This window comes from Phaseolus vulgaris, chromosome 1 (assembly GCF_000499845.2).
Source record: "Phaseolus vulgaris cultivar G19833 chromosome 1, P. vulgaris v2.0, whole genome shotgun sequence".
Classification (NCBI taxonomy): domain Eukaryota; kingdom Viridiplantae; phylum Streptophyta; class Magnoliopsida; order Fabales; family Fabaceae; genus Phaseolus; species Phaseolus vulgaris.
Genome location: NC_023759.2, coordinates 9,025,666 through 9,046,784, shown reverse-complemented (window position 1 = coordinate 9,046,784; position 21,119 = coordinate 9,025,666). Strand labels below are relative to the sequence as shown.

Here is a 21,119-nt window from a genome sequence, read left to right as displayed (position 1 = left end):
TTTTGTAGAGTATTTTTCTTCTTCTTAGCCTTGTAAACATTGTATAAAGTAGTTAGGAAGTTTTGGGTCTTGTATTTTGGGCCAAAGTAGAGAATGATGTATAAAAGTAAAGTGTAAAATAGTAAAAGAGAGGTGCAAATAGAAATGTAAGCAAGGAAGGCATGAGGCTTCACATGTCTTCTCCTCGATGGAGAGGATTTGCACCAATAAGGTGGTGTTGTCACACTCTCATTTGAGAGGTTTTGATAGACTCTATAAATAGGAGTCTCTTGTACATGTATTTTCAACTTGGAATTAGTAATGAAATGTTGCCTAATTTTGACCATTCTACTTGTTCTTAAGTTCTCCCTAGGCTAGTCTCCTTCAAGATTTAGCTTAGACTTTTTCCTAGTGAATTGGCCTCACCTCTCACTCTCAAAAATTCCTAACTCCACTTTAATCCATGGAAACTCCTCTTGAGTTTCTTTAATGCTTCCTCTCCCCAAAACTCCTTCATCATCCATCCAAAGAAGAAATTACAAAGATCACTACTAGAAGAATAGCGTTTTTCCATCAGTAGTTGTCCTGGAATCACCGAGATAAACTTGTTTTTCTCCATCCCCACACTTGTGTAGGAGGTAAACACGTTTATATTTGCACAGATGTATCTGGTAGCTCCAGATTCTACCACCCATTTACTCACATTGGTCACAAGATTTACTTGTGAAATGACTGCAACAATGGTATCTTCCCCTTCGAATATATTTGCCTTAGAAGGATTTTCGTTTTTGGCCCTATGTCTGCATTGAGGTGCATGATGACTTGGCTTTCCACAAACAAAGCAATTTCTCTTTTTATTGAAGGTGGAGTTAGTTTCATTGGGACGAGAAAATTTATTATTATATTTCTTTTTGTGATAAGGTTTTTTCTCGTACCTTTATGGAGCTGGTTTGTCTTCTACAATGTTTGTTTTGGCAGACAAAGCTTTGACCCTTGTAGCAACACACTTCTTTCTGTTGGTGTCTTTTATGATGATGTAGTAGTGACATTTTTGTGTGCTTGTGCTACAATTGTTTTTATAATCATTCCAAGATTGCGAAAGCTTTCGATCAGCAGTTCGAACACAAATTCATCAGGCAAGGCTATTCTCTCTGCTTTGATATCTTCAAACAGCTTGTGGTATTCATTTATCTAAGTTTTTATGGCCTTGTCTTTGATCAAATCCCAACAATAGTAGTTTCCAATCACGAACCTTTGTTTAACGACGTATTCAACAGTGTATTTGAGGATAAGCGAATCCCAAATATCTTTTGCTTCCTTGTAAAAGCAATAGACATTGAACAAATCGTTAGATAACACACCGAGTAAGGTGTGACGACATACGTTACTTGCATGGGCCCAAACATCAATTTGTTTCATAGGCATGATTGAGTCGGTTTAGAAGTTGTAAGTGCAAAAGTGAATTCGTACATGTCCAACAGAATGAACACGCGTTCTTCCCAACGTTGAAAATTCTGATCGGTGAAGACTTCAATTTTCGAGACGTCCAAAAATGGATTCGCAAAAATGGTTTGCGTTGTGGAAATAACGTTTGATGTCTTTGAAGTAGAGTTGTTGTTGTAGTCTGTATTGTTAGCCATAAGTCCTTATGATTGTTGTAAACTAAAATTTTAAAACATGAACAATGTTGATTTCTTAAGGTGTGGTTGATCACTGTCTGTTTTTTTTTTTTATCAGCAATAGATCACTGTCTGTAAGGAGTTATCCGTAGTGTATCGCACAACTCCCTCAAGATACAACAAGAACTTCTCAGAAAATACCAAGGATAACACAACTAGCAAGCAACTTTGAAAAGAGTTGGAACCCAGGATCCTGTAAATATTTAGAATAAAAGAAAGAGAAAGTAGAAGTTTCCTCTAAATCATGTAAATATTTAGAATTAAGTGGGTTTTTCAAAGGGACTGAACATAGTCCATGTTGGTCGGTGAACCAGTATAAATTGTTGAGTATCTCTCTCTCTCTCTCTATAATATCAATTGATTGATTTTTGTGTTCAATGAATTATAAAAGTGCTTAACAATAAAAAACGAAAGATCAATTAGTTTTGTACTTTTTAAGCCAATTGAAAAACTGAGAACTACAGATACAACAAAAATAAAAATGTAAAGAAAAGGATATAGAGAAACACACAAATGTTTTATACAGGTTCACTCTCACCACAAAAGGTACATCCAATCCTCAGCCACACCAGTTTTCACTAAAAAGCATGTACCGCCCTGGTGGACGGGTGTGATGACGTGGCATCCTGCTACAGTGTAGGCGTGTTGACAAGGCGCCAGGTTGGCAGATAGGAAGGAAGTCGGGAGGCACGTGTGGTCGCCGATTGTTAAGTTGGCGTGTTCCGATTTCCAGTTTATCAGAATGGGCGATCGCCTGGTTGCAGATGGAGTCGCCAGATGCAGACTCAGGCGACCAAGAAGTCGGAGATCGCCAGAACAAGCACATCGCCGAAGGTGAAGGAGAAACAGATTATGAAGGCGGCCGGCGAGACCACAGGGAGGGTGTATGAAGGCCCTAACTCGCCAGTTTCAGTAGAGATCGCACTCCTAAGTTAGCTATGCACTGGGCAGTACCATGCATAAGTAACTTAGCCAAAATAAGAGTAGAAGCGGCGCCAAGTCAGTGAGCCTCCAGATGATGGCACGTGTACAGACGGATGCGAGCCACGTGTCCAAGTCTGTAACTGCCAGGAGAGAGAAAACCACCAGGTATATAAGAGTTCTTAACAGACTTTTTGAGGTACGCACGTTCAGTTCATACACTTTACGCTTGCGAGTGAGAGAGGATTTGCACGGTTCTCATTCTTAGTATTTGGTGATTCCGTCACTGACTTGAGCGTCAGAGTGCGATCGGCCGCAGCGGCGCCGTATCGTTTCTTTGCAGGTTCTTGAGATAGATCCAGAGGAGGAACGGAGGTGAGAAGCGGCGCGCACGATCCTTTGACGAGGCATTCTCCCGCGCTCCGGTCAACAGGCAGGATCAAAGCACAAGATTACAAAATCTACTATCAAGAAACAACTTTTTAAACCCGACAAGAACTTTTACACATAAACAAAATACAAACCACTGCAAAAAAAAAAAAAAAAACTCTATCTAAATCTGCCCAACACACTACAAATTTTTTTTTAAAGGGATTGAAAACACATGAGAGACAACAAAGAACATTACTATTGTAAAATCTCATATGCACCTCCTTCACAAACACAAAAATGATCCAAAAACACAAGAGTTTCTCCAAGATTTCAAAACAAAGTCTCTCTATTCTTTTTGATTAAAAAACTTCAACTTTTTGAATTCAAAAATAAACTATTTTATAAGAATTTTATGAAAAATCAAAAGTTTTAACGGTTGAAAAATATTATGATATAATAAACATAAAAAGTTAAAATTCAACAAGTTGATAACACAAAATAACAAGTTGATTTCACTTAACAGTAGAAATCAACAACTTGAAATAGATTGATTTTTTTAAGACATAGTTTATCTTCACAAAATACAATAGACTAGATGAGAACAAAAGCAAAACAGTTGAAAACCTTAAGTGATTTTAATCTTTTGATGTGATAAATCAATCAATTAAAAATACATATTATAGTCCAAAAAGATGATTTTTAACAAATTAATATCTCAGACAACGAGTTGAAAAACTACGAAGCTTTTAAAACAAATTGTTTAAAAAAAATCTTGGAGCAAACTTGGATCATAATGCATGGTTAAGAAGAAACAACCAAAATACATCAAAATCTTCCTAAACACACACAATTCATGTCATCCAATGTACAATGTAGGTTTTGGAAACATCAAATAAAGATGTGACTTGATCTTCAAGGTTTAGAAATTCACTCTATTGAAAAGTATAGATTTTTCTCTTCATGAACATTCTTATATGAGGTGACTTAACCTCGTACAATTTGATGAATGTCTCCCAAATCTTCTTCAAAGTAATAGTCTTCTCTACAATGCTAGATAAAATTGCATTTATCATTACTATGTGCAAATTTGAAATAGCATTTGTCATTCACCAGTCTATCTCATATTTTGCTGACATGACTTTATACTAACTTATGCACTTTTTATTATCAATTATATTTTCTACTAGAGCAATAGTGATAGATCGTGAACTAGTATACCAAGTATGTTTTCAAGAAAAAAAAGATGAGTCACTAATGGGTACAAGTATGATTAAAAATGTGAAAATTGATAAGAGAGATAAGTGTGCTGCGAAATGAGATTGACTATGTTGAGGGGGCTTGAACATGAATGAAAATGGTTATGGATGGGGTGCAACAATGAACACAATTGAAATTGGGGATAAAAATGAATCACTAATGACAGATTCCAATTTTATGGCATTAACATGATTAAAAAATGTCGGTTATATCACACATTAACGAGAAAACTACATATAATGTTATGGTGACAAAATTGCATTGTCTACTGGTTGGCAGATAATACTAGGGATATTTGGTATTAATAAGGATTTTCTAAAAACCTGGTAGTAAATTGTTTATCACTAATGTTTTGCCGACAGTTCTTACGATTGTGAATAATATGTTTAACGGGTTTAAAATGCTAATAAAAAAACACTAAACATAAATTTTTGTAATGTATAAAATTATTAAGATTATTACTTTAAAAAAAGTCAATGAGATGTTGTGTAACAACTTAATTATAAAGATACTAATAGTGTTCCACTAATATGAGTTTAGGCAGTGAATATTCGTCGTACGATGGAAGTTGGTAACATTGTACACATGGCTTTACTTATTGGAGAAATTTTAGTTAAAAAACTCGCCAAAATATAAGTTAATGGTTTAATATCATTTGGAATATTAGAACGACTATTTTATTTCACACTCATCAAAGAGAACATGACGCAGAGGCAAGGAGAACACGGAGGATCTGGTAGTAATCGACACGCTTACGGAAACTCAAATGGTTTGACGACGTTCTTCTTTGCAAATTTCCCAAACGGGTATGGGGAGCTGGATATGATCAAGATTTTTAGAAGGTGGGCTAGGGTTAAAGAAGTGTTTATCTCAAGAAGACTTAACAAATGGGGAAGAAGGTTCGAGTTTGTTCGATTTTTTGAAGTCAGGGATGTGGGGAGGCTGGAGAAGGATCTTGATCAGATCTACATAGGCAACAAAAAGCTGCATGTAAACGTTCCGAAATATAGGAGGAGCGAACTGGAAGCTAAAGGTCAGGGGAGTGAAAACAGAGCGTACCATAAAGAGCAGGGAAAGAGTTACAGGAAACCGCAGGAGGAGCCATTAGCTATCAGCGGTCAGAAGAGAAAAACGGAGGTATGGAGAGTGAAGGCAGGGAGCAAGTCATATGCAGATGCTATCAAAGGCGATGCTCAAAGAAGATGGGAGGGGTCAACCTTTACCACTGAGAAGAACGTCTTACCATGGATGGAGTACAGTATGGTAGGGCAGTTAAGGGAAGAACTAAGCTCTGAAGAACTTGACGACGAATTTATTAAAGGGGGTATGAGCTTAGTTTGTGTTAGATCCCTGGGAGATAATCTTGCTCTCCTGACTCCACGAGAAGGGGTGAACATGAAGGAGGTAATAGACCTCAATAAGGGGTGGTTTGAGAGTGTGTTCCAAAAAATCGAGCCATGGACGGAGGAGTCTATTGCAGAGCACAGAGTAGTATGGGTACGTTGTTATGGTCTGCCTCTACCGCTGTGGACCAAGGCTTGCTTCTCAAAAATAGTTGGAGAGGAAGCATCTCTAGTGTCTATAGATGCAACAACGGTCATGTGGGAAAACTTGGAGTATGCAAGACTCAAAGTTCGCCTACGCAAAAACCATAACGCCAGAATGGTTAAGACTATGCTGATTAATGGCCTGGAGGTGTCCGTTTATGTCGAAGAAGAACAACCCTTTAGACTTGAAGGGCAGTGTATGTGTCATCGGAACTATCTAGATACTTCGGATAGCGTCTCATCTTCAAAGACCTATGTGGAGGAGTCTGATACCCCGGTGTTCAACGGTGAGGAGGAGGGCTCAAGTGGACGGAGGGTTCGGCAACCGGAGGAGAAGGAGGAGGAGGACGAAGACCTAAACGCGAATACGACAAAAGTCTCCCAATCTCGAGTATCTGATATGAATGGGAATAAGGGGCAGAATAAAGTAACCAAGGTATACACTGAAGAGGAAACTAAGGGAAAGGAGGAAGCAGCTTTAGTATTTCAGTCTGCACAGGATAGCATGTTTTTTGCAAAGTCACCTTTTTGGGCATGCTGAGCTGGCTAAGTTAGTGGTGGAATTAGAAAGCACAAACCCGCCTATAAAGCCCAATATGCATCTGGGCCAGAAGGGTGAGGGGAAGGCCCATACGGAAATAGGGAGTGAGGAAGGATTGAACCTTACACAGAAGGAAACCGAACAAACATCTGGAAGGGCGAATGAGTCAGAGGGAGATGATGAACAACGTCATGAGGGAAATCCTGAAGCACTGTGTCGAATGGAAGCGGGAAGTGGAAGCGAGAGCCGCCATATTGAACCAAATTCCAATCAGGAGGGACGACTTACTGTTGAGAGAAAAAATCAGGAAGGGGTGAACGCGCATGGCCTGTCTGAAGAAGAGGTAGCAGAAGTAGGTACTGCAAGCAAAACCCAACCACGGAAACAGAAAGCACTTCGTGAGCTGGGGGACGCAAATACCTTCCCCAGGCGTTCTATTCGGTTGAGCGAGAAAATATTCCAAAAGAAGAATGACTTGGTGAACAGAGAAGGTATGTTCTCAGCATCAATTTCTGACGGGGACATATTGTTATGTAATGCTAGAGTACATAGTCCAGAAAGCAGGGAGGAGTCAGATAACCTTTGGGCAGTTGGAAAACGGTTTGGGTTAGCCTACAGAGGAGAGGAAGATGAGGTGGTTCAAGAATTTATCATAATGGAAGATAGAGATCAGGAAGTGAAGAATAATGCAGAGTAGGGTAGACAAAGAGATTTAGATGCTGATTTTTAACCTGAATATTAGAGGTATGGGGGGAGGAACAAAAGTGCGTTATTTGAGAAGGTGTATTTTGACGGAGGGAGTGGAATTCATGTGCTTACAGGAAACAAAGACTACAGAAATAACAGATGCTAGGTGTTTCTCTATTTGGGGGGATAACAACATTGGTTGGATCCATAATGGAGGGGAGAGTGGCAGAGGAAGTCTTCTCTCTTTGTGGCATAAAGATGTGTTTAAGTATGAAAGTCATTCAATGGGGAAAGGGTACATAGCTGTTGTGGGTCTGCATGGGAAATCATCTCGAAGGTGTTGTGTGGTTAATGTCTATGCAGCATGCACTCTAAAAGAGAAGAAAATTCTCTGGGAGGAATTGTCCAAGTGTAAAGAAAATTCACAGATTGGGATGTGGTGCTTCTGTGGGGATTTCAATGCTATAAGAAGACGAGCTGAAAGACAAGGGGTAGATAGGGGAGAATTTATAAAAGAGATGAAGGAGTTTAATGGGTTTATAGAGACAAATCTGCTGATGGATTTGCCCATTGTTGGGAAAAAGTTTACTTGGTTCAAAGCAAATGGAACAGCAAAGAGCAGGATAGATAGAGCTCTTGTAACAGAGGAGTGGCTACAGTGTTGGCCTACCTGCAAGCAGTATGTTCAAAGAAGGGAGGTCTCAGACCATTGTGCTTTGATGATTAAATGCCTGGACAAGGATTGGGGTCCCAAGCCCTTTAGGTCGTTAGATGCATGGCTCTCGGAAAAAGGCTTTGCTGGAATGGTGGAGGAAAAGTGGAAGTCATATTCAACCGAAGGAGGTGCAGTTAAAGGGCTTAAGGAAAAGCTTAAACTCCTGAAGGTGGATCTGAAAGTTTGGAATAGGGACGTTTTTGGGAATTTGAACTTGATCAAGAGCTCTATAATGCAGGAAATTGAGACCTTTGATGGTCAAAATTGTAACGGCCAAATGGGGGAAAGTCAGAAGCAAGCTAGAACAAATCTGATTAGAAGGCTTTGGGAGACGGATAATAAGCTAGAGTCTCTTATCCGTCAAAAGGCTAGGACAAACTGGTTCAGATTTGGTGACTCTTGCTCTAGGTTTTTCCACTCAACTCTTAGGTGGAGGAGACTAAGGAATGAAGTGAAAGGGGTAGAGGTAGCAGGCCTATGGTGTGAGGAGCCTAGTACTGTTCGAAGAGAAGCTAAAAGTCTTCTGGAGACAACTTGCGAATGATAGAGATCTTCTCTGAGGAAGAAATTAAGGAGGCGGTGTGGCAATGTGAAGGCTCAAAAAGTCCAGGCCCGGATGGATTCAATTTTAAGTTCATCAAGAAAAGCTGAAAGTACTTAAAGGCTGATTTTGTAGCTGCAATAGCGGAATTTTATAAAACAGGGTGTATTCCCAAAGGGTGCAACGCTTCGTTCATAGCACTTGTTCCAAAAGTTAAGGATCCTTGCAAGCTCGATCAGTTCAGACCCATATCCTTAGTGGGTGCGATTTATAAAGTCATTGCTAAGGTATTAGCAGGAAGGTTAAAGAAAGTGTTACCGGCAATAATAGATGAGAGCCAGTCTGCTTTTATTAAGGATAGGGGTCTCACGGATAGTGTGATATTGGTAAACGAGGTGATTGAGGATCTTAGAAGGAAGGGGAGAAGCGGGTTGTGCTTGAAAGTTGATTTTGAAAAAGCGTATGATTCGGTAAGATATGCTTGATAGGATGGGTTTTCATGTATGATATGCTTGATAGGATGGGTTTTCATGTATGATATGCTTGATAGGATGGGTTTTCATAATACCTGGATTCAATGGATCAGAGGATGTATGGAGTCAGCCACAGTGTCTGTCCTAGTCAACGGGAGTCCAACTGAAGAATTCAGACCGACAAGAGGTTTGAGACAGGGAGATCCCTTAGCACCGTTCCTCTTCACAGTTGTGGCTGAAGGTCTTGCTGGACTAGTCAGGCAGGCGATAAAAGCCAACCTTTTGGCGGGAATAAAGATTGGAAGTAAGGAGGTAGTTGTGAGCTTCCTGCAGTATGCGGATGACACCCTTTTTTTCTGCGAAGACTCATGGAGCAATGTAGTGAGTATGAAAGCAATTTTAAGGGGTTTTGAGATAGCATCTGGGCTGAAAATTAACTTCCACAAATCAAGTCTAGTAGGTATAAATGTTGACAATTCGAATCTTAGATGCTATTCAAAACTCTTAAATTGTGGTCAGATGGGATACCCGTTTAAGTACTTGGGAATAGAAGTAGGAGGAAATCCAAGGAAAGAAACGTTCTGGAAACCTGTTTTGGAAAAATTGAAGGCCAGATTAAGTGTGTGGAAGGGGAGGTATCTGTCCTTGGCAGGAAGGACCTGTGTAATTAAGTCTGTGCTCACTGCAATACCTCTCTTTTATCTGTCCGTGTTTAAAACACCAGAATCGGTCTACAAAAGCATAATTAGTATTCGGAGAAAATTTCTCTAGGGGTGGGGAAAAGAAAACAGGCCGATTTCATGGGTAAGTTGGGGAGAGGTGTGCAAGCAGAAAGAAGATGGAGGACTGGGAATTAAGGATATTAGAAAGCTGAATTTTGCCCTTGTAGCAAAATGGAGATGGCGGCTCATCTCACAAGAGCCAGGGAAGTGGAAGGAGGTATTTCTATCAAAATATGGTTTGCAACTAGAGGAGACACGGATTCCAGTGAAATATCAATCATGGTGGTGGAGAGATTTAAAGAAGATCTGTAGGGAGGGAGAAGGAGAAGGTTGGTTCAAAGAAGAGCTACGATGGAAATTAGGAAAGGGGGATAAGATTAGTTTTTGGGAGGATGTGTGGAATGGTAATACAAGTCTTAAAACTGGTTTTCCAAGATTGTATTCCTTAGCGGCGAATCAGGAGGAAAAAATTAAGGAAGCTGGAGAGTGGGAGGGATCTGAATGGCATTGGAGGATACAATGGAGGAGGGAGAGATTTGAGTGGGAATCTGAGATGGAGAGAAATCTTAGTGAAAGAATTTCAGGTTCTGATGTGAAGAGATATGTAAACGACACCCAAGTGTGGGGGAAGGATGAGCTAGAGAGGTACACGGTGAGCTTAGCCTACATTTGCCTAGGCAAGCATTTAAGAGGGACACAACACGTGATTTTTTATCTCCTCTGGAAAGCCACAGCATTCCCTAATGTGCTAGTAACAGCGTGGAGAGTGCTCATAGACAGAATTCCAACACGGGAGGCCCTGGTGAGAAGAGGTGTGCAGATGGAATCCACAGTTTGTGTTCTGTGTCGGAATATGGAGGAATCATCACAGCATCTATTCATTGAATGTGTGTTTGCGCAGCATGTTTGGTCCCTTTGCCAAAAGTGGCTGGGAATTGTGTTAGTACAAAATAATGAGATTCAATCCCATTTTGAGAGTTTTCTTTGTACTCAGGCCAGTGGAAAACAAATCTTGGTGTGGAAAGGTATTTGGGCAGCGATTATAAGAGGTATTTGGGACCAGAGAAATTCCATTCTGTTCAAACAAGGAGTTGTGGATGTAGAGGAGATGATTCAGATGGCGCAGCTAAAATCCTGGTCTTGGCTAAAACATAGAACCAAGTCTTTTAATTACTCTTTCTCAGATTGGACAATTAACCCGGGTAGTTGTATAAAGAGTGTTAAATAGATTTTCATGTCCAGCAGAGGGGTCAAGGGGGTTAGGTTGGCCCTGAGTGAATTGGGACGTAACTAGGGGAGCTCCAAAGTGCAGGTAGTAATATGTAGCAGAACTGGAAGGGCGGCTATGGTGTAGAAGAATATCTTGGACCAGTACTGGAGTGGCAAGGAATTGCAGTAATGAGGGTGAAGAACAGCTGGTGTAAGGCGGTTAGGATGACAAGGCTAGCTCGGGGCAGAGGAGAGTTTTACTTGCTAGCGATGGACAGGGGTCTAACTACATAAGAGGGAAGCAGGAAGGCACGGTCCAACAGAACATTGAGTATATGCCTGCTGTAAACTGCTATAAGGCGTGGACCATTAACCAAAAGGGCTGAGAAAGGCGTGAGGATATGCAGCAAATGGGTGCATTGGTTGTTGGCAGGTACTGTGAAGATTGGAGCTGCTGCTTATAGGTGCTAAGGTGAAATGGACTTGGCCAGTTTGGATGAGGGCGCTGCAATGGCTGAGTTCGGTGCAAGATGGAATAGAGGAGTTCCCAGGTGTAGGTTTGGATTGGTATAGTGCAGATAAGGAATGGAATGGTGAAAGGTTAGTAGGTGCGCCACACTCATCCACTGATATATACCATAACAGGGAAAGATAACAGATGCATTCTCTGTGGATGGAAAATAGATTTTCTGTGGAAGGTTTCTGGTTACGAAGGAATGAAACTGTGTGCAGATTGGGGTTCCCGATATTTTGCTATCTTGGATAGGCCATGCTTATGGGTGATTTAGTAATAGGAATGAATGGAAGAGTGGGATTGTGCTTTCCCATACTGCCGAAGCTTAAAGGATTTTATGCAGCAAATGGTTTTGGATGGTAGAAGTCACTTGTAGCTATATCTATAAGGTTTCTACAGGTTCACACGTGTAAGTAGCTATAAGTACTTTTTGTATACGGGTTGGGACACCCCTTAAGTGTCCCAGTTTTAATTAAATTAATTCTTTGCTGATAAAAAAAAAATTTCACACTCATCAAAACTTTTCTTAAAATACGTGTTTAGAATCAAATTGAAATAAAATTAATTAAAGTAACCAATTATGTTTGATTTGACGATTTCTTGATTGTTTGATTACTTTCATATATCCTTTTCTGTTATCTAGCTTACTACACAATCTCTATTGTAGAATTTTGAAGAGACACTTACCAAAAAATATACCTATTTAATTTGTTATTTTTAACCAAATTTAGTTTCTCAGTTATTATTATATTTGATCAAGTTTTAAATTACAATTAAAAGAACTAGGTTGCTACAAATACCATAGTATAATGAACATATGGGAAAACTTTGAACACATTTTTAAATTTGGTAACAATTATTTTTAAACTTTCAATAGGAAATAACTCAGGCAATGTAAATATTGTAAATATTATAGATGAACAATGTTTAATAAGTTCCATGCAAATAAATAACTAATATGCAATATCAAATACTTGCATCTAGTGGAGCATTAGTGGCAATCTCCATGGAATAACTTGAAGAACTAATGAAGTCAGGCAATGTTGTTTGGTCAGAGAAGATTCTTTTCAATGTTTCATATGGATACAGAGAAGGCTTTGGAGGTATTTCAAGGTTCTCAATGTCTCCTTCAAGCATTTCGACTACCTTATTAATGGAAGGACGATCATTTGGTTTTAATTGTATGCACCAAAGTGAAACTATCATCATCTTTTTTGTAATTTTCTTCTCATCCTCTATGACATCTTGGATTTCTATATCTCTCTCTTTGTCAAGTTGATCATAAATCCAAAAGGGAAAGTAAAGTTGGCTTGAATGCTCGGCATGGGGGTTTAAGTTTTTCCTCTTGCTTGCTATCTCCATCAGAAGCATTCCAAAACTATAAACATCAGACTTATATGATATTCTTCCTATATTTGTATAAAACAATTCTGGAGCCATGTATCCAATTGTCCCTCTTGCTGCTGTCATAGTCACAACACTTTTGTTTGTTGGATATAGTTTTGCCAATCCGAAGTCAGAGACTTTTGGGGTGAATTTTTCATCAAGCAGGATGTTGTGGGGTTTAATGTCAAAATGCAAAATCTGCATCTCACACCCATGGTGTAGATATGAAATCCCACGTGCTACTCCAATTGCTATATTATATATTGTGTCATAGGTTAAATGTGGATTTTCTTCTCTCGAAAATATAAATTTATCTAGAGATCCATTGGGCATGAACTCATAAACAATGGCTCTTTTTGAGCTCTCAGCACAATATCCAATTAAGTGCACTACATTTTGATGATGTATTGTTCCAATTGTTGCAACTTCATTGATAAAGTCTTGTCCATTACCTTTTGAGTTTTGTAACACTTTTATAGCGACACAAGATCCACTACGCAACTTTCCTTTAAATACAGAGCCATAACCTCCTTCATCCAATTTTTCACCAAAACCTTTGGCCATCTTCTTAATTTCCTTGTATGTGTATCGAATAGGCATCAAGCTATTTTGCTCTAAATAACTTTCAATATTTTCATATTCTGAAGAATGTCTTCTTCTCCACTTGTATATCAAAAGAACAATAAGCAATATCGTGCCTACAACATATCTAACTATGAAGTATGGTATAACATAGTGTCCCAATGTAATCGTTACTGAGCCATATGCACCGTAACGTTTAAGATTTTGGTTTGGCCCATATATTACTAAAATTAATCCTGTGAATTAATATGACAAATGTCATCATACTGTAATGAAGAAAGAAAAAAGAAATTCACACCTTCCTTAAAATAAATAAAAAAATCACTTGTAAACTTTTTTTATTAATAAAATAATAATAAATCTTTAAACTTTTAAATTTATTTATATTTATTATTATTATTATCTATACTATTGTATAGTGCGAATATAAATAATTATTTTTATGTTATATTTTAATTAAAATATTATATACTTTAATAAATAAAACATAATTTTTTATTTTATAAAATGAGTAATTAAATAACTTATTTCTATTAAAAATAATATATCATTATAAAAAAAAACATTTGATAACTATCTTTGACGTTATTTATAATTATATAATTTTACCTTTTAATAAATAAATAACATGAATTTTATAAAAAAAATACTTCTTTATTTAATTAAATAATTTATCTCTATTAAAAAAAATATGTAAATAACTTTTTTACTTAAAAAGCGGTGGTTAAAAACTTTTTTAGTACATGCGCGCCTATGTATCCAATTTTTTTTATTCAAATAAAACAAAGAAAACACTAAGGGTGGTTAAAAACTCTGTGCCCTTTATATAGTGTATAGATAGCCACCATATGTTATTTTAGTATTATTTTAACAAAATTATATACATTTTAAATTTTATAATTTTATTCTTTTTCAATATCTTGTTTAGAAAATTATTTATTTTTAAAATTATATTTTTTTAATGTAATAAAAATGTGGATGAGTTTTCCCAAAAAAAGTTGTTAACATATAGAATGGAAAAAAGTTACTCTTTTAGCACCTGTACACAAATTGTTATTATTAAAAGTATATTGGAAGAGTCCAAGAATCAAAGTGATAGATTTCATCAATAAAAAATTAATAATAAAGTGAAATTATTATAGAACTATTTTTCCAAAAATAGTATGTACAAATAATATTAGTTATATTTGGAAAATTGTTTTACAAATATTTTTATAAAAGAAAATAAAAAAAATAAAAATGAAATAAAATTATTTATAAATTAGAAATTAAAATTTAAAAAGGTTATATAAAAGAATGTCTAAAAAATAGTTTACATATAAATTAGTTTTAAATTTAAAAGAATTTATTTATTTTTTATGCAAATAAATATATTTATAAAAAAACTTGTTACATCATACTTATTATTTATAGAAATAGAGGAATAAAACCGTGGGATAGAGACAAAGTAAACTATTCTTTCCCTTTTTACTTAAAAAATATATATAGAAATAGAGGAACTCACCGTATATGATATCACCAATAGTCTCTGCAAAAAATAAAAAATAAAAAAAATCTTTTGAGTTAATAAATAGTTTGACAAAATTAAAATAAAATATTCTTTTACATAAAAGGTCAAAATAAAAAGTAATTTAAAATCTAGGGAACGATTTGGTGTTTTACTCGTTTTTTCCATTGTTATAACTTTCCATTGTTATATCTTATTGTGAAATCTTTGTTTACGTAATTTACAAAATGTTATTTTATCCTTCATAGACGCGGAAGGTAATTTTGGATTTCCAATTTACTGCGATTTTTAATTGTCTAAATTTAAATTTTAAAGACGGTTTTCAACATTTTAAACTAGAAAAGAAATAAAACATGATTTTGGGAGGTTATTTGCCATAATTAATTGTCATCAAATGAAAGTTTCTTACTATAATTAATTGTCATCAAAGGGAGGTTAATTACCATTAATTGTATTTATTATTGTTGTCTCCTAAAACCACTATATATAGTGGCTTCCTTCAAGCAATGTAACACACACTTGCTTCCTCTCTCTTCTCCTATACTATTTCTGCTCTTAGGTGTAAGTGTTTTTAACCCATATAGAGAGGATTTGTTTTAGGGCTATTTATCTATTAGTCTTAGAGAAATTCATATTGTACTCCCAGTACCATTATACTTCAACCAGGATCTGTTGTTCAATAATGTCAAAATTGGATATTGAGAAATTTGGTGGTAAAATCAGTTTTGCTATCTGGCGAGTCCAGATGCTAGCTGTTCTCACCCAGAATGGTTTAAAGAAAGTTTTGACAGGTAAAATGATGAGACCAACCACTATGACGGAGGAGCAGTGGGATGAGATGGATGAAAAGGCATTGTCTGCAATCCAGTTATGCTTGTCCCGTGAGGTGTTGCGTGAGGTCATCAATGAGAAAACTACAACAGGCATATGGATTAAATTGGAGTCTCTATACATGACCAAAAGTCTTGCAAACAAACTCTGGTTAAAGGAGCGACTCTTTACACTCTGAATGTTTGAAGGTACTCCCATCCAATCTCACCTTGATGAATTTAATTCCATCATAATTGATTTGGAAAATTTGGATGTTAAAATTGATGATGAGGATAAAGTTGTTCTACTTATTGTTTCTCTAACACCCTCGCATCGACAATTCAAAGAAATTATGTTATACGGTAATTATCTTACCTTAAGCTTTGATGATGTCAAGACTAATTTACTAGCCAAAGAAAATTTTGATACTCAAATTCATTCTGAAAGTTCTGGTGAAGGATTAGTAGTTAGAAGGAGAAACCAAGAGAAAGGTAGGAACACTAAACATAAATCTAGGTCAAAATCTAGAGGCAAGAACTCCAAATATTGTCGTTATTGCAAGAAAAAGGGACACGAGATCTCTGAATGTTATAAATTGAAAAATAAGCAAGATAGAGAAGATAAGGGAAATGGTAAACAACCAGAAAAATTTGCCGAAGCTAGTATTGTTGAAACTGAATCTGATGGGGATTGTTTTGTAGCTTCCAACACTGAACAAAAGTCTAAAAATGAATGGATTCTTGATTCTGGTTGTACTTTTCACATGTCTCACAATAGAGATTGGTTTACCACATATGAACCACTTTATAATGGTCTTGTTTTGATGGGAAATGATGCTCAATGCAAAGTTGCTGGTGAAGGAACAATCAAAATCAAGACACATGATGGAATTGTTAGAACTTTAACAGGTGTCAGATATGTCCCTAAGTTGAAACGCAATCTCATTTCCTTAGGCACCCTTGAATCTCATGGGTGCTGATACTCAGCTGAAGGTGGAGTTTTAAAAGTGTCTAAATGAGCTCTTGTGTTACTAAAGGCAATTCGATGTGATAGTTTGTATGTGCTGCAGGATTCAACCGTTACAGGTTCTGCAGCTGTTGCCTCACCCAACAAAGATAACACCAAGTTGTGGCATATGAGATTAGGCCACATGAGTGAGAAGGGAATTCTAATCCTCAAGAAGAAGGGTCACCTTGGTAACCACTGTACTGGAAAGGTTGATTTCTGTGAACATTGCATTTTTGGTAAGCAGAAAAAGGTTAGTTTTTCTAAAGCCATACACAAAACCAAAGGTACTTTGGATTATATTCATTCGGATCTTTGGGGTCCGTCAAAAGTTCCCTCCAGAGGTAAATGTCGTTATATGATGACAATTATTGATGATTTCTCACGAAAACTATGAGTGTATTTCCTTAAACATAAGAATGAAACATTTTCCACTTTTAAAGAGTGGAAATTATTGATTGAGAATCAGATTGGCAAGAAGATAAAGAGGCTAAGGACAAACAATGGCCTTGAGTTCTGTTCGAATGAATTCAATGACTTCTGCAAGAAAGAAGGCATTTCCAGACACCTCACCATCCAGGGACTCCACAACAGAACGGGGTTGCAGAAAGAATGAATAGAACTATCCTGGAGAGAGTTCGTTGCATGTTCTCCCATTCTGGTTTGAGCAAATGTTTTTGGGTTGAAGCGGCTTCAACGACATGTTATCTGATAAACCGCTCTCCTAACAAATCAATTGATTGCAACATTCCAGAAGAAGTTTGGTCAGGTAACTCTGTTGATTATTCTAATCTTAAAATATTTGGTTGCCCTGCTTATTCTCATGTAAACGAGGGAAAATTAGAACCTCGTGCTAAGAAGTAGCTATGATAATTGTGTTTATTTTCAAAAGACATCTGATGGGTCATTTATATACTTGTTGTTATATGTTGATGACATGTTGATTGTCGCAAGAGATAAATCTTTAGTTAACAAGTTAAAGGCTCAGCTTAGTAGTGAATTTGATATGAAGGACTTAGGTCCTACCAAGAAAATTTTAGGAATTGAGATCAACATAGTTCGTCAAGCTGGAAAACTTTTTCTATCACAAAAGAAGTATGTTCTTAAGATGCTTGACAAATTTGGAATGCGAGATTGCAAAGCTGTTAATACTCCAATTGCCTCCCACTTCAAGTTGTCATCATATCAGTGTCCAAAATTAGACGAGGACAAAAATCGCATGTCACATGTCCCGTATTCAAATGCAATTGGAAGTCTCATGTATGCTATGGTATGTACTAGACCTGATTTAGCTTATGTTGTTAGCATTGTTAGCAAGTTCATGCATAATCCAGGCAAGGCACACTGGGAAGCCATTAAATGGATACATCGTTATCTGAAAGGTTCTCCAGATCTTGGTTTGGTATTTGATCAACATAGAGCCGATACCGGAGGAGCAGTTGGCTATGTTGATGCTGACTATGATGGTGATTTAGATCGGAGAAGTTCACTTTCAGCCTACATTTTTACCCTATGTGGGTCTACTATTAGCTGGTATTCTTCACTTCAAGCCATTGCGGCTTTGTCCACCACTGAAGCAGAATATATTGCTGCTACAGAAGGTATGAAAGAGGCTATATGGCTTCGAGGCTTGGTAAGTGAACTTGGTCCTCAACAAGATGTTCTTGTTATATTTTGTGATAGTCAAGAGTGTTGTCCACTTAACCAGGAACAGTAAGTATCACTCAAGGACCAAGCACATTGAAATTAAACACCATTTTATCCGAGACATTGTTGATACAGGAGATATAATTGTTGAAAAAATTCATACAGCCGAAAATCCTGCAGACATGTTGACCAAGCCACTTCCATCGGCTAAGTTCGATCATTGCCTGAACTTAGCTGGTATTATCCATACTTAATCAAGGCTTCTTGGCGAGAGATTGTTCCGGTCAAAGGCAAGTCAAGGTGGAGATTTGTGGGTTATGACTCACTTTTCCATTTTCTTGATATAATTTGGAGGTTACTTGCCACAATTAATTGTCATCAAATGGAGGTTTCTTACTACAATTAATTGTCATCAAAAGGGAGGTTAATTACCATTAATTGTATTTATTATTGTTGTCTCCTAGAACCACTATATATAGTGGCTTCCTTCAAGCAATGTAACACACAACAAACAACAACACACACTTGCTTCCTCTCTCTTCTCCTATACTCTCTATTTCTGCTCTTAGGTGTAAGTGTTTAACCCATATAGAGAGGATTTGTTTTAGGGCTATTTATCTATTAGTCTGGGAGGAATTCATTGTACTCCCAGTACCATTATAGTGGAAGTTTTGGCTCTCTCGCCGGTGGTTTTTTACCTCTATTTAAAGGGGTTTGCCACCTAAAAATTTCTGGTATCATTCTCATTTTCTTTGTTACTTTAATTTCTCATAATCTTTGGTTGAAATTATTACGCTTCCGCACACGATATCCCTACAACTTCTCTTCTCTCCCACCTTTTATGAATTTTTATATTTTTTTATTTCATGGAACTAAAGTCTATAACTCATTTAGCACTACTAGTAGGGTTGCCAGGTCGCCAGGTTGGGCAGACATCTAGGCTCATATAAAAACTTTCCTATTTGAGTGTGTACCATGAAGAAGAAGATGAATAATGCATAATAGGAAAGAATCAAGTCAATGGAGGTTCAAATCTCAAGGGACAAAGTTCATACATATAAAGAAAGTATTTGAAGAACAAATATATGTTAAAGACTCATCAATCTCATCAAAGCCAATATTTCCATATTTAGAGTCTAATACGTGGAAGATGATGAACAATACAAAGAAAAGAATATTCAAGTGAAGAAATGATTCAAGCTTCAATGTTTAGATTGAATATAGTTAAAGAAGAATTTTGAAATGTTTACAATGACTCAAGAAAGCGCAGATTGCACTAGAGAAGAAGTTTTCATTTCAAGCGTCTAGTGCATTCAAGGAGAAGAACAACGTGGAAGATTCAAGAGGATATCTCAATAAAGAGTATTAAAGCCTTAGCATTCATATTGGAAGTGTTGGGTATGAAGCCAGGACCAATTGGGTTGAGCTGACTAGACACCATGTTTAGTGAGTGGGTTTAATCATTGTGTCCCCTTTATAATTTATATTTAAAGAGATCATTGTACTTAATTGGTGTGCAACAGGATAGAAATGAAAACCTAATAGTTGCCCGTGTGGATGTAGGTTGTAGTTGGCGACCGAACCACGTTAAATCCTGTGTTGTTTATTTTCTGCAGTTGATTCGTGATTATGTGTGTTGCTTCCGCGTGCGTCTTTTCCCATAAAGTGGCATCAGAGCTTGGTTCGTTTAGACACTAGAGATCTAATCAGCAGAATTAATCGATGACAAGACATGAAAATTGAGGTTGCAGTAGCGTCCCAAAGCTAGGGTTTCGCAGAGGCAGCAACAGCGTCCCAAAGCTAAGGTTTCGCAAAGCGACATCAACGTCCCAACGCTAGGGTTTCGTAGGGGCTGCAATAGCGTCCCAAAGCTAGGGTTTCGCAGAGGCGACAACAACGTCTTAAAGCTAGGGTTTCACAGGGGTTGCAATAGCATCCCAGAGTTAGGGTTTCATAGAGGCGGCAGCAGTGTCACAAAGCTAGGGTTTCGTAGGGGTTGCAGCGGCGTCCCAAAGTTAGGGTTTCACAGTGGCCCAAGATTCGCGACAGCCCAGACCTCCGACTCGCGGTAGGTGCACACAGTAGGCGGTGCGACGTGTAGCGGTGTGGGTTGCTCGTAGTAGGGTCATGTCCAGGCAGTGCGACGACGGATCGTGTTTCGCGGCTAACACGTGCAGGTTCTTGCGGTGAGCGAGACGACATAGAGGTGCAGTGTGATAACAGTAACGGAAGACGCAGAGTGGCGCGTGCTTTAATCTGCTAGTGCAGTAGTGACGGTGCGGTGCTAGGTGCAGGGTGTGGCTGCTTTTCGTTGCGACACGAATTTAAGACAGTTCAGTTGCTGAGCACATTAATAAAATGAATTTGATCTTAGCCAGACTTATGTCAGTGGGCATTAAGTTCAATGATGAAGTTCAAGCTTTACTACTGCTATTGTCTTTGCCTAACAGTTGGTCTGGAACGGTTACAACAGTTACCACTTCAGCAGGATCCGATGGATTCACTTTTGAGAAGATTCGTGATCTCATTCTTGGTAAGGATGTTCGAAGAAGGAGTTATGGGGAATTATGTAGTGAATCACTATATGTCATTAGAGGTAAGAAAAATATTAGGGATAGTGGAAGCAAGAACAAAAGAAGGAGTTAGTGAAAGACTCGGAATTGCTCAAGTGTAACATGTTGGATCTGCAAGGAGGTGGGGCATTTCAGGAATCAATGCCCAAATGATAAATAAGTCAACATTGCAGAAGACTTCGCGGACGAGGACCTTTTAGTCTGTTGCGCGGATAGCAGTGTGAATTCCTGGGTCATGAGTTCTGAAGCATTGCATAATCTAGTTATTGGAGACTTTGGAAAGGTAAGACTAGCAGACAACAAAACTATTGATGTTACGGGCATGGGTGACATAGTGTTGAAGACGTCAGTCAGTTTTTGGACTTTGAAGGATGTCAGAGTTGTTCCAAGCTTGACTTAAAGTTTGATTTTTGTTAGGTAGTTGGACGAACAGGAACATTATGTGAAGTTCG

The 21,119-nt window shown here is 37.6% G+C and overlaps 3 protein-coding genes across 4 annotated transcripts in view; 2 read left to right on the top strand and 1 right to left on the bottom strand.

The window, feature by feature from the left end:
* Window positions 1-4,910: 4,910 nt before the first annotated feature.
* On the top strand, window positions 4,911-6,296 carry LOC137815485 (uncharacterized). Its single transcript, XM_068618602.1, has one exon. It carries the CDS (start codon window positions 4,911-4,913, stop codon window positions 6,294-6,296), a length of 1,386 nt encoding a protein of 461 aa, XP_068474703.1.
* Window positions 6,297-7,042: 746 nt separating this feature from the next.
* On the top strand, window positions 7,043-10,662 carry LOC137815484 (uncharacterized). The gene is made up of 4 exons (XM_068618601.1): window positions 7,043-8,192; window positions 8,402-8,699; window positions 8,790-9,375; window positions 9,484-10,662. Exons 1-4 carry the CDS (start codon window positions 7,043-7,045, stop codon window positions 10,660-10,662), a joined length of 3,213 nt encoding a protein of 1,070 aa, XP_068474702.1.
* Window positions 10,663-12,052: 1,390 nt separating this feature from the next.
* Window positions 12,053-21,119, bottom strand: part of LOC137813497 (rust resistance kinase Lr10-like) — a 58,188-nt gene continuing 49,121 nt past the window's right edge. For both annotated transcript variants that reach the window (XM_068615789.1, XM_068615788.1), the window contains exons 3-4: window positions 14,630-14,653; window positions 12,053-13,361 (exon numbers count right to left, since the gene is read on the bottom strand). In XM_068615789.1, the coding sequence (XP_068471890.1) occupies window positions 12,124-13,361; window positions 14,630-14,653 (1,262 nt within the window). In that variant the 3' untranslated portion in view covers window positions 12,053-12,123. The remainder of the gene's footprint in view (window positions 13,362-14,629; window positions 14,654-21,119) is intronic.

Bases quoted from the DNA above. Each gene is read 5' to 3' on its own strand.
- LOC137815484 (XM_068618601.1), top strand. From the start codon at position 7,043: ATGGGGGGAGGAACAAAAGTGCGTTATTTGAGAAGGTGTATTTTGACG. The intron at 8,193-8,401 runs GTACTGTTCGAA...TTTATAAAACAG, and splicing joins CCTATGGTGTGAGGAGCCTA to GGTGTATTCCCAAAGGGTGC. The intron at 8,700-8,789 runs GTATGATTCGGT...TATGCTTGATAG, and splicing joins AAAGTTGATTTTGAAAAAGC to GATGGGTTTTCATAATACCT.
- LOC137815485 (XM_068618602.1), top strand. From the start codon at position 4,911: ATGACGCAGAGGCAAGGAGAACACGGAGGATCTGGTAGTAATCGACAC.